Raw genomic sequence first — 14244 nt, 5'->3', positions numbered from 1 at the left:
AAATTGTCGATACATTCAGTTATGAGCTGCACGTGTATCTTTTAACGGGATCGCCCCATAACGTTCACATATATAAGTTGTGTTCGGTTTTATTAATGAAAATATCGTAATAATATACCAAAATTGATATGTGTAATAATTCACATCTGTTTTCTGGCACAGTGACTATTAAAGACATTTCAAATAAATGTATGGACTATGATAACGAGTTCCAGACCATAATGTTCAACGCGAACAAAAGGAAAATATTATATGAAATACTGACATTCTTGTACAACTTCTGTGTGTAATATGAATAGGAGAAAATCAATAGAACCATTATATGGTAGAATTGGTCTGCTTAACGGTTCAACTAGCTTTCTATCTGACCCGTGTTGTTGACGTACACACACACACTTGTTACGTATTAGATATAGTTGTGTATAGTTATGCTAAGCACTGAATTCTAGCGGAATGAGATGAAAAATGGCTTGAGCTTATTATTTCATTAAAAATTGGAAAAACGCAGAGAAACATAAAAAATGTCCCATTCAAGTCCACTTAAAATTCGCTAAATTATTTTCGCCATTTCATTTACATTCGCATCTATCTCCAAAGTAATTTATAATTTTTTGCTATTCCACATTGTTTTGAGGTAGCAGAAAACTTTTTGCATAAATTTCGTGCGAATTCTGCTTTAAATTCAACACAGCAAGAGTACCATCAACATCAGCATGTTATATACGAAATACGAGTATCAAGATTTGATATACGAAACGATGAAAAATTCAGCCAAAATCGTGATTATGTGCAACAAGGCTACAATATGGGAATTTAAAGTAATCCATTCTGAACTGACCCATTTCCTCGTTTTCAAAATATATTCATTTTTCAAATTACAACTTATGCTGTGAAGTGAACTGGCTAATGACAGATATAATTACGGAATTTTTCGGCAAAGCACGCTGAAAGTTTTCAACTCAGAATTTTGTCGTTCATTAAAGGGGGTTGCAAAGACCAGACGTGAGCACACGTTGCCGCCTACATACGTATTTGCAGGGCCTATTATCGGTAAAATTTAACGAATTTACCGATAATTTACTGAAGTTCACCGAATACTTATTGAATTTATCGAAAAACTTTTTCGGTAAATTTTGGTAACTTATGGTACGTTTCGGTAAATAAATAGGCCCTGCTTATTTGCCGGGTTATTTGTCTCGTTTGAATCGTTCAATTACGTTGATAGATCAATACTGTACAAATCAATGTTTATAATGATCAAATGAACAGCCGCAATTGCCCAATTTATACATTGTTACATGCATCGTATACCAACCAAGAAAGGATTACGGCCTAGTCTTTAATTTTAAAGAGACTTAAATAACAAAACCGAACAGAAATCATATTGCTAATGAATGCCAAGAAAAAAGCTTACTCTCACACTTTTTACATCTTCATCTACTTCTCGAATATGTACATAGTGTAGAATGGATCGAAAACCAACCCGCAACAAAACGGAATTTTGAAATTTATATTTTTCCATGGATTAAAATTATCATTAATATTGTCTGATGAAAATTTATTCGAATAAAAAAAAATCATTCTCCTCGGTATGATGTTTAAAACGGTTATGTAAATTACTGTGAAAGCCTTAAGTCCTAATGGCAAAAAAATAACAAAACAAGAGGGTATAAAATGAGAGATACTTTAAAATGGATTACAATTTTACGTTCTCAATTTGGGCCGCTGCGGCATGGATTCATAAAAAATAGAATCATAATTGAACCGACATGAAAATATTATCAATTTCATGTATCTGTTGAAATTTTCCTCTACCTATCTGCCCTTATACATATCGCATAAATTTGTAGCAGCGCATTGAATCGAGCTTTAAACTGTTTGCTACTTCACTTTGTTTTTTTTGTTTGTAACCTGAGTGTTATTGTACAAAGTATACATTGAATTTAACGTAGCGAGTAAATTAAATAAATTGGTTAGACAAAAACTTAAAGGAGATACGGCATTTTGGCGAATAAAAAGGGTGCGACATAATTTATTACCGGTAAGAAAATTCGTAAATGAAAAAAGTCTTTGAATTCAATGATCAAACGAATTAAATCGAGAAACTTTACAGTCACGGGAAAAGGGTTACCGGAATAATTTAAACGATTTTTTTTTAAACCCGGAGGAGGTACTGGGATGTTGTCATTAGAACGGAAAAACTTTACGTAAGTGCCGAGTCAGGCACAGTTGAATTTCTATAATAGTTCGGTTGAATGAACGAATGACGAACTCTGGCTAGTGTACTTGTTATGCAGCGAAATTTATGATGAAAATTTTGAAGTAATAGATTTTGCAACAAATTTATACAAATGAAGTAGTAGATTTAATGATTGTATTTACTGATTTTGTGGCGATACGTTTGTAGCTTCTAAAAGGTTAACATGAATGTTTGAACGTTTAGGACGGGTCTCTCTTAAATCCCTCAAACAATCTAATTATTGCCTGGATTTATGTAGGGAGGGTACAATTAACCCTGTAACGATTTGAATGATTACGCAAGATTTTCTGATAATTTAAAATTGTTGTAAATAATAATTCTATTTACCGTTGTTAAAGAAGACTAAATGGTGAATTACGCATCAAATATCAAAATTATTGCAGTACTTGGAATGGTTTCCCTTGGGATCAGTATTTTTTTAAATGAATTGGCTCATTATATCTCGACTAAATAATTATTCTGGGAGGATTATATGGATGAATATCTCAATAGCATGTTTAGCTCAGATGGATGAAACATATAAAAGCATTAAAGCTTTATATCTTAGTTGTTACAGAATGCAGGCACTTCAACGACTTCCTAAGTAGAACATTCTGTATCAACGTTAAACTTTTAATTGTTGACTCCGAATGTGAACATATAATATACTTCGTTCACGTGTAATATTATTAGATAAATAGACAAAACACTCGGATATTTTATGCCACGCTACATCAGTCAAGAGGGTGTCTATATATATTCAACTCATTATAATATCGCTGGTTCACGTACCTAATGAAGTTGTCGTTAAAATATAGTCCATAATTTAGATCTAACATACCGTATGATGATGATGATGCACGATAATTATTCGAAAGCATATAATCAAAGAACGGAAAGCCGTGTTGTTGCTAAGCGTCGTCGGAAATTTAATCTTTAAAGTGTAGGCCCTACACATACAATGTCAAACAGAAAAAAATGCTCGAAAATTTTCTACTTTCCTTACGCTCTTATTTTTGTTTATTCCGAATTTATTTACGCTTCGTATCACTTCCATTTCCGTTTGAATCTCTTTTTTTATCAAAATTTGTATTGACTGAATGCGGCATGTTGGTAATATGTGAGGCTGTTATTTATACGCATATATATGGGGACAAAAATGTGGAATTTTAAACGAATCAATAAACATAAAGAAATATCTGTAGATATCTAGAGATGGATGGATATGTATATAAAAGCGTACCACAATGTATCTGGGGAGACTTTTATTATGATGTTAACCAAAATAATTTTTTTTGTTTTATTTCTTTCCTGAAATCGTTACATTCAAATGATTTCCGATTATAATAATGTAATCGATATCGATGAAAATTCTATTGGTTTTTCATCACGGCTCATGTTAACGCACATCATGTTACCATTCCATCGGCTTTGTTATTTTACATATATTTCACCTTAAGCAATTTATTTTGCAAGCCTGAATGGCGTATCAATCAATGTTCCTACACAGAGTAAATTTATTGACTCACTCAAGTAGAGCTTAACATTGCTGCTCGGGGAATGAATAGATTAGAAATAAAGGATACATCAGAGAGATATCGAGAAAGGCTGTATCAAAATTTAGAGTTCATATTTCAATTACAGATATGTCTTATGTTGTTACCTCAGGGTCTATTTTTGGAACAAAAAGAGTTTTAAAATTTGCGAAATTTTACCGAGATTTGACAAAGGTAAATTCAAGCACAATTTTAGCAGATTTCGCGAAGTTTTACCTAATTCGGGAAAATTGCTTTGTTACAAAACTACTTCGAATATGAAACAAAACGATCGAATGTAAGCAATTACAGCGACTAACTATTAAAAACCACTTAATGTATAGTTCCATAAATTCTTGGCAGTTATATAAAAGAAGCAGCACCTTTTCAAATAGCCAATAAAATCGATTTGAGCTAAGTTTAAGTTTTGCTTTAATCCATTTGTTTCCAAGTTTATTATTTTAGTAATGATTTCAGGGCATATTTTGTGGAATTGAATTCTTAAATTCAAATCTCGCTTGAGCGCGAATAACAGAAATTTTATTTCCAAATTTCAATTTGTTCTCACGTGTCTTGCAATCTTCTAGCATATGAAGTCTTCTATTTTTTTTATTAAGATGTACGTTTTATGCCTTGCTGAAGAGCATCACTCGGGTGTCTTTACTTTCACATTCACTGGAATCCATTTTCAAAAATCTACGACATCAATACCGACTGCGAATTTAGCTTTCAATAAAACATAGATTTAGTTGCATCATTTTGATTTGACTAGCTCTGAGAAAGCTAAGTAATTTATCGATATTCTGGTCCAATAATTCTTGCCATTTACCCACTTCCAGTTCGTTCACAATATTTGTTCCTTATTCCATAATTCACGCGTTTCTTTTCTACTGGCCTGTCATTTGGTGCGGGGTGACATGTTTAAACAAGATACTTCACTCTATATATAATTGTTCTTTGCGTTGAATTAAAGATACACTTTATTTTGTATGGATGGAAAATTGTTTGAAAAATTGATCTTTACCTTAATTACAACAACAATTCAGAAGCGAACGTGAGAAGAAATTGACCATGAGATTAGTGCGCACAGCTGATTTTTAAAAATTAGAACCAGATTTTGCTGTTCGTGTCTTGTAGTGATTATCAAACAGAGTAAAATGTAATTCTTATTCTTCAAAAGCAACCGACACATTTTCTGTTCCTTTATTTTATTTGAGTTTTTCATACATGTAAATTTCACAAAAGCACCAATAAACCACAAAACAGAAAATGTGACGGTTTTCAAAGTTCCGTTAGTTTATCACTGTTTGAATGTGAATTTCCAAAAATTTCAAGTATCGGATTTAATGATTTGTCACGGTGAGCTTTAAAAATTTTTTATTTGACCTCTCGTGCACATGGGATATTTTTATGGGAATGTGCTCAGGGGCCTCCCAGGATGACGAAATGACTATTCCCAAAATATTTCGATGGGAAAATTTTTAATTAGATCGATTTTTCGTTTTTTTGGGACCTGCGGGAAGCTTCGAATACTGTTTGGACCTTACTGGTGACTCGTTTGAACACAAAAATATAGTTGCTCTTTAGCCTGAGATGTAAGCTTTACAGCGATACCAATCATGACATTCATGACTACCAACAAACATCTTGTATGAGGCATAGTCATTCAACTAGATACCTGCGAATTTCAACGGCTGTATCACACGTGGATGATTTCTATTTTGTCTCAAAAAGTATGTTTAGTTATTTTACATAATTTAAGAGGTGAATAAAGGTCGAAAAATGAGTTTTTATTTCATTCTGATATAATCTTTGTTGTTAGACCTGAACAACCATTCCAATTTTCTTTGTATAATATCTCATTTTTTAGTAGAAACAACTAAAATGTTTCAGAATTAGCTTAGAATAGCTATTGGAGAAACTACATACGAAACAAAAGAAAATACAACCAAGGTTTGTTAATTTTTGACTCGAGATAGTGCAATTTGCTCATGGGTTTAAATTTATAAATTTTTTTATTTCGAGTCAAAAATCTTCTTTCGACCTTTATTAAGCCCTTAAATTATGTAAAATAACTAAACATACTTTTTGAGACAAAATAGAAATCATCCACGTGTGATACAGCCTTTGAAATTCGCAGGCATCTAGTTGAATGACTATGCCTCATACAAGATGTTTGTTGGTAGTCATGAATGTCATGATTGGTATCACTGTAAAGCTTACATCTCAGGCTAAACAGCAACTATATTTTTGTGTTCAAATGAGTCACCAGTAAGGTCCAAACAGTCTTCGAAGCTTCCCGCAGGTCCCAAAAAAACGAAAAATTGATCTAATTAAAAATTTTCCCATCGAAATATTTTGGAAATAGTCATTTCGTCCGAGGGGTAATCACTGATTTACTAGCTCAGTAAATCACGGTAAATCACGGTAAATCACAGTAAATCACAGTAAATCAAGTAAATCAAAAATGAAGTTTCTACTAAATTTGAATCTATTTACTTCAATTTGTATTAGTTCATGAAATTTATCCTATATGTTTACGGCCACGATACTTCGAAATGTAATCCAGTGACAATTAAAAATTTTTCAAAAATTTTTCAAAATTTTTTGTGATTTACCGTGATTTACTTGATTTACTGATTTACTAGTGATTACCCCCTTGATTTCGTCATCCTGGGAGGCCCCTGAGCACATTCCCATAAAAATATCCCATGTGCACGAGAGGTCGAATAAAAAATTTTTAAAGCTCACCGTGTTGTTCGTTCACTTTGTTTGACATACGTTGAAGTGAAACCGCGCTAGACGCGTAGATATCATCATCAAATTCACTATACATTGACATACGCCGTTGACGCACTAACGGCGTGGATTTGAGAACATGCAGCAATTGTGTTTGATCATCCAAGCTAGTTACGATAAGTAACAACTTATTCTCAACTTAAATTTCGTTTAATTTTAAATCCTGTGCTTTATTCTGAACGACATCGACGATGGCGACGAAATTTTCTATTATATAATGCTACGGAGTCGGACTTCAAATTTGTGTTCAATGTGAAATCGAAATTGGAAGTATTCATTTATGCTCATAAACGAATATTGAGCATCGGCAGTTTTGTGTTCGATCAAATGTTTAATGGATTGATGGCAGCGACCGCAAAAGACTCCGAAACTGTGTACATTACAGACATTCATTCATTCATTTATTGTTCATTTTCAGTCGACTTAATACAAGCGGATTCCAATTGAATGTTTCAAAAATCTGCTCATGTTCCTTTACATCGGAGCTGTTGAATTGACTTTGGAAAATGTAGTGGAAATCATGTATGCCGCGCACAATTATCAAGTATGCAAATTGGAAACTATGTGCTGTGATTACATGTACAAAAGTATAGACGCTTCGAATGTTTTGGAAATAGACGAATTGACGTTGATGTTCAATCAATGACATAATAGTGGCGAAGAACGAGAGATGAATCGAAGGAAACGATCTAAAAGAGGCACAATTGTACAATCGAACGGAAAATATAGAAAGTTATCGAACGAGATGTTCGGGGGTCGCAACCCCAAATGTGGTCGTTTTATTGTAAAGTAGAATTCCTGACACAATGCTACGCCTTCACTCCAAATGTGAAGTATGCTTTGGAAGCACGCGAAGCCTTGGGCTATGATCGACAGATTTTTTTGAGACCTGTTTGCCGAAAAAGTGATGAAGCAGTCAATCCAGCCAACTTCCAAAACTACTCGGAAATGATGCGATATTACGAATGTGTTACACGATCCATTTATATTTAAGGCACAAATACGCTCCCTGCTTCAATCGATGTCGTATAAAACGAGGAAATAATTCACGCCGTAAGTGTGCCTAAAATTTGAATTTCAAGTGAACGAATCGATGAAAAAACGAACCGAAAAATACATTTCAACGCTGGATGAAAATGACGCTGCGTTAGAAAGACTTGCGTGAGAAAGATTTTGAATTTCGACCGCACTTACGACGTGAATTCCTATTGAGAACTTAAGGTTATAGTACTTTATTGGTAGGCGAGACAAATTCGAGAATTACTTCGTATGTACATATTGTATATAACAAGTGAGCGTAGCGAACGCGTGTGTATACAATATGTACATAAGAAGTGATTCGAGAATTTTTCTCGCCTACCAATACAATGCTTTATCTTCCATGTGTGACTATTTCATACATTCAGCGTTTCTGTATATAAACTCGAAGACATACAAACACAAACACCACTGAAATATTTGGTGTATCTAGTACACAATACAAGCATCATGTGTGACAATCAAGCAAAATCATGGCAACATCGAGACGTAATCGTAAGTCTCGGTGGCCGAATCGGCTAGAGCGCGTCAATTTTATGCACATGATCGTGAGTTCTATTCTCACAACGAACATTTTTGTTTGTTTCTTTTTCAATCTTCTATCAAAAAATTGTAAATAAACTGATCTCCGGTATCGTAGGTAGATTTTCAATCGAATGAATATCTGCTGTAAACCGAGACCTTAGCCTTTTTGTCATATTGATTTGCAATGACACATTTCTCGGCAGATATTTGTACAATTGAAAAACTAATAACGTTACAGAAATCCTGATATAAAACACTAAACAACGTAATTTTGAATAACGAGAATCCGTTTAGTCAAAATTTGATTATTTTTCGTTCTAAACATACACACGCGACATTTTGTCGTGCACTTTTTAAATTGATCGGACTACCTGCGACAGACTTACTAACACATCTATGCGAGCATCTATGTTCATTGCCTTTATGTTCTACATACATGTGGGGTTTCATGACAACAAAACTAAGTGGAATCATCAATCTCAGTGGCCGAATTGGCTAGAGCGTGAACTTTTTATGTATGAGGTCGTGAGTTCTCTTCCCGCACCAAACATTTTTTTTTTTATTTATTCATTTTATTAAAATAAATTGCAAATAAACTATGCTCATCTCTTTATCGTAAGTTGATTTTCATTCGTACGAATTTCTGCTGAGCACTGAGACCCTACGCTTTTTTACACATTTTTACACCACATTTGCGATGGCATATTTCTCGGCAGATAGGTTCAATCGGAACACTAAATAATTTACAGAAATCTTGAGGTAAAACAAAAAAAGAAGAAATTTTTGAATGAAGAGTATCCGTTTCATCAAAATTTGACTATTTTTTGCTCTAAACGAATTCCAACATGGCATTCACACATACACGCGACACATTTTGCAGTACATGTTGCTTATATACTTTATAAATTGAGTCGCACAATGCGGCATAAGACAATCATGAGGGTATGTATATCTGATATACCCGAAGACTCTGTGGTCAAATGGTTAGCGTAGTTTGTTCATAAGTCGGAGGTTCCGTGTTCGAATCTCCGTCGGGTCACTGGTTTTTTTCTTCAAAATAAAAAAAACGGAAATAAAATTTACCCTAGAAGAGTAATAATAGAATTATATCCCTAGAAAACCAGAATTAACGTATGTCTTAGAGTTTATATACAGAAACGAGTAATGTATGAAATAGTCACACATGGAAGATAAAAGCATATTACGTCTGCCTACCGTATCTGTGCTGAAGGTCTATTAAACATGACTTCAGCATAATATCGTCTTTCAATCGATTCAATTTTGTTGAATTTTTCTTTTTTCAAGATTCTTGTTTACTTGGCCATAGTAAAGTTTTTATTGCAAGATTTTTTTACAAGAGTTACAAACTTCAAACTCAACTGGTAGAACAGAAAGTTAGTTGAGTTGAGTGTACATACATCATATGTATTACATATTGCCCTATTCTCAGAGGATGTGACAATACACTTTATGTGGCATAGTGTTTGAACGAATAAATTGTTAATCAAGCTTCACAACTTTGTTTTATTTATGTCCGGTGGAATACTGACTTCTATAGACAAATCAAAAGACATAAAAAATCTGTTATGTGGTTTTTTCTCTGAGGAGGAGGTTGACAATAGCTATTTACTTAACTCCGTGGACATATTTGTCGTAATTTTCTGTTATGGAGGATTCGCAAGAATAATTGTAATTATTGTAAGTTATTGTAAATTATAGGAAATTGCCGTTGAGTACAGATAGCGCTATTTCGTTTCTAGCTTTTAACTAAATTTCTTAAAAACTTTTAAACAACTTGCAACCATCACTTCAATGAAGATTTAAAAAATCAAACACAAGTGCGGCTTTAAAACGCAAAGATCGCAAAAGTAAAATACAACCTTCTCACACTAGTTATAATAGTTATAGTCACTTCTTCTTCTTCTTCTTTTTCAGCCTGTTTCTATCCACTGCTGGATGTAGGCCTCTCCAACTTCTTTCCATTTCGTACGATCCATTGCCATTTGCTGCCAGTTTGTACCTGCAATATTCTTAATTCCGTTTGTCCATCTCTCTGGTGGTCTACCTATAGCTCGTCTTTTATATGGTCGCCAGTTCATGATCTTTTTGGTCCAACGTTCGTCTGTCCTTCTTGCAATATGTCCCGCCCAGCTCCATTTCAGAGATGCTATTCTTTCCATGACATCAACGACCCTGGTTTGTTGTCGAATCCATTGATTCGTCATTCTGTCTCTGAGTGTTATTCCAAGCATACTCCTTTCCATGGCTCTTTGTGTCACTCTCAATTTATCTTCGGATGCTTTCGTTAAAGTTAACGTTTCCGCTCCATAAGTGAGCACTGGAAGGACACAAGTGTCGAAAACTTTGCGTTTCAGACTATTATTCATTTTGCTTTTGAAAATTAGTCTGAGTTTTCCGAACGCTGCCCATGCAAGACCAATCCTACGTCTTATTTCTGCAGTTTGGTTGTCCAGACCTAACTTCAGTTTATGTCCTAGATATACATAGCTGTCGACTCGTTCAATGACAGTGTCACCAATTTTGATTTCTCTATCGTCCCCGATGTTGGTCATGACTTTTGTTTTCGATAAGTTCATCTTGAGGCCAACTTTGCTCGCCTCTTCACTTAACTGTTGTAGCATAAGCTGAGCCTGACCTAGATTCGCTGCTATCGGTACAATGTCATCAGCGAAGCGGAGATTGCTCAGGTACTCTCCATTTATCTTTATTCCCATTTTACTCCAGTTTAACTTCCTAAAAATACTCTGCAGAATCGCCGTGAATAATTTCGGTGAAATGGTGTCACCCTGCCTTACACCTCGGCCAATTCTGAATTTCTCCGTGCTCTTATGAAGTTTTATACATGAAGTAGCATTTTTGTACACATATCGAATTGTGTTGGAGTACCTTGAGTCTACTCTACATTCGTCTAATGCGTCCAATATCGACCATGTTTCCACTGAATCGAAAGCTTTTGTCGAAGTCTATGAATAGCAAGACTATGTCGATGTTGTATTCACGACACTTCTCAATAAGCGTTCTCATCACCTGCAAATGGTCGTTTGTGCTGAAACCAGATCTGAAAGCAGCTTGTTCAACAGGTTGGTAGAAGTCGAACTTGTTAGTGTTCCTCTTCGTAATGATTTTCATAAACAACTTGTAGAGTGTTGACAACAGGCTTATAGGTCGGTAATTTTCCAGCTTTGTTATGTCTCCTTTTTTATGCAGCAATGTAATTACCGCATTTTCCCAGGCTTCTGGTACTTCTTCCCATTGGAGACATTGATTAAACAAAGCCGTGATTGCCTTTAATAAGGAGTCTCCACCCAGTTTAATGGCTTCCACTGGAACACCATCTTCTCCGGGAGACTTTTTGTTTTTCATCTCGGCTACTGCGGCCTTGACTTCATCAACAGTTATGTGGGGCATATCCTCCGATCCCACGTGTCTTATTATTGGTCTATCTTCGGTTTCTTCCGTTGGGCTCTGTCTTGCTGAAGAAAACAAATTCTCATAAAATTCTGTTGCAATGTTTAATATCGCATTTCGATCCGTTTGGATCGTTCCTGTTTTGTCTCGTAATTTGAAGATTTCTTTTTTGGCGTTTGTCATTTTTCTCCGTAGGACTTTCATATTGCAGTTAGCTTCAATTATGTTTTGAGCCAATTGGACATTATATTTTCTTTCATCTGATCTCCTTGCTTTGTTGATACTTTTAGACAGGTTCCGGTATTCCACCGAATCTCGTCCTCCGTTTTTTACCGACTCTGCTCTGCTTGCGATCAGGTCTAATGTTTCTCTGCTGAGTTTTGATTCTTTCCCTTGGACGGATTTGCATTTGGATTTCATGAAACCCATTATTGTATCTACGATTTTGGTATTCAATTCGTCCAATGTTTCACATTGATTGTTGACGTTATCTAATTCGGCAGTCATTTTCGTAGCAAATTCTTCATTTTGTGTGTAAAGCCGTTGTACGTCAATCCTTTCACTTTTCTGAACTAGTTGTGATCTTTGAAATCTGGTATTTAACGTGACTCTTGCACGAACCATTCGGTGATCACTACCGGTCACTTCGTTCGGTTTAAAATACGCGAAATTGCGTAAAATCCATCACATGTAAGTTTTCATGCAAAGGCCCGAAAACCAGAAAAAAACTCAAAAATTACCCTTATTTTCCGCCCGAAGCATGATATGTAAGTATAACAGTTATTGTTGCCGTGCGACCAGAAAATGCGAAAGAGAGGTTTTGTTTGAGCGAGACGGTAATGGCGCATTTTCTGGCCGCAAGACAACAAAATATTCTATGAAGTAATTTATGTACACGTTCAAGCACTCGAGCCTACAGAATAATGTTCGGATGAGTCGTTATAATGAATAAAAATAAATTAATTGTATGCGAGCAGTCTTTTTTTTCGCTTTGAATAAATAAATACCAATTATGTCAAAAAAAAAATTAATTGATTAATCACCAGGCGTATACATTCGTATCAGACCAGATTGTTAACCCGAGCGTTTTCAAGTCGATATTTAAGTAAAAAATGTTGAAATGAATTCGAATCCATTCAAACAATTTTTTTCCTTGCTTTCAGATGTCATTGGTTCAAATCTAACACCACCTACCGTCATCTCAAAAGAGTCATCATACTGTAATGCAGTCCACCAATCACCATTGGTTTATTATACTTTTTCAAATCTCATAAATGAATCGATGATATCAACAGTAATATCAAGGACCAGATCGCCGACGTAGCATATCCAACTAAATAAAGAAAAATATCGAAAATATATCCCGCAGAAAAACAGCATAAACCGAACCGAAGTAGCAGAAAAGTATACAACGTCGAATCACAAAATAGACAGAGAATTTACCATCAAATTCGGAAAAAATAAAATAAAATGGCAGATTTGGAACGAATTCGGCTCGTTATATTGGGCGGTGCGGGTGTTGGTAAAAGTTGCATTGTTAAACGGTTTCTATTTAAAACCTACAGTGACAAATATCGAGCAACCGTTGAGGATTTGTACAACAGAGAATACGATATAGGTGGAGTGACATTAAAGGTAAAAAAAAATTTAAAAAGATTTTTGTTGACTTTTGGGGACTCTTTTTTTAATTTTGTGGGTCGACGGGACACAGCTTACATATTTTATGTATATTAATGTTGTATTGTTATGCTAAAGTCGAGTGCTTGAAAGGTTTTATTCTGTTAGAAAGGGTTCGGCACTCAGATTCACTCACTCTTAATATATTGTACGGAACCAACTGTGTCTAAGCATTTTCAGCATTTAACCATTTATATACATATACATATAAGTGTAAAGGGGTTACAGTCGAACCGTTAAACGAAAGAAGCAACTGTACTGACTCGATTCGATCTATGTTATGTTACGTATAAAAGGTTTGTAATAAGCTTTTTATGGGCTTTATATAGATGAATTGCGTGAACGATATACACCCAGGGAGTCTGATGTAAACGGTTTCAATATTAAAATGTAAATTATGTCACTTTCGGCAAATCTGGGAAATCTTTTACAGAATGAGCAATCAGAAGAGAGAAAAAAAACGAAAGCTAAGCAAATAACGGTTAAATTAATTTGAAATACTTTGATTCGGGTAAATATTTGCTATTTATGCAAGTTCATTTTACAGAACAGACAAACCGTATAGAATTGATGGTGCCAGTACATACATACCAATATAAATGCTTTGTTGACAATTTCCTCTTCGTGGTTGATGGATAAATTTTATTTACTTTGTGGATCATGGAAAATTATTTTTTTTACACAAGTCCTTAAAGTCGTTAAATTTCTTCAAATGACATTCATCGGTATCGGTACCAAACCGACGTTTTTCCCTTCTTCTTCCTATTTATACGATTATGTCTACATTTTTCACAGCAGATTATCTTAACGGTTCGAATCAGTAAATATAAATTTCGTGTGAGTTGGTTCCTTCTTACATCTATGGTTGGTATACATATCCGTATACGGAAGAAAGAGCTGTGATACGGTTTATACTTCGGTAATGTGTACGGAAAGGTTTACAACGCTTAGAGCACCATTATAATTTGTAGTTTATGTCGAGACATATTAAATAGGATTACC

At 34.7% G+C, this 14244-nt stretch overlaps 1 protein-coding gene across 2 annotated transcripts in view; it reads left to right on the top strand.

Annotated features, from left to right (window-relative positions):
* LOC119073884 (GTP-binding protein Di-Ras2) overlaps positions 1-14244 on the top strand; it is an 89674-nt gene that overhangs the window by 58107 nt on the left and 17323 nt on the right. For both annotated transcript variants that reach the window (XM_037179766.1, XM_037179765.1), the window contains exon 2: positions 12729-13200. In XM_037179766.1, coding sequence (XP_037035661.1) covers positions 13036-13200 — 165 coding nt within the window. In that variant the 5' untranslated portion in view covers positions 12729-13035. The remainder of the gene's footprint in view (positions 1-12728; positions 13201-14244) is intronic.

Source organism: Bradysia coprophila, unplaced genomic scaffold (genome assembly GCF_014529535.1).
Source record: "Bradysia coprophila strain Holo2 unplaced genomic scaffold, BU_Bcop_v1 contig_138, whole genome shotgun sequence".
NCBI classification, from domain to species: domain Eukaryota; kingdom Metazoa; phylum Arthropoda; class Insecta; order Diptera; family Sciaridae; genus Bradysia; species Bradysia coprophila.
This window is presented reverse-complemented; position numbering and strand designations above follow the sequence as displayed.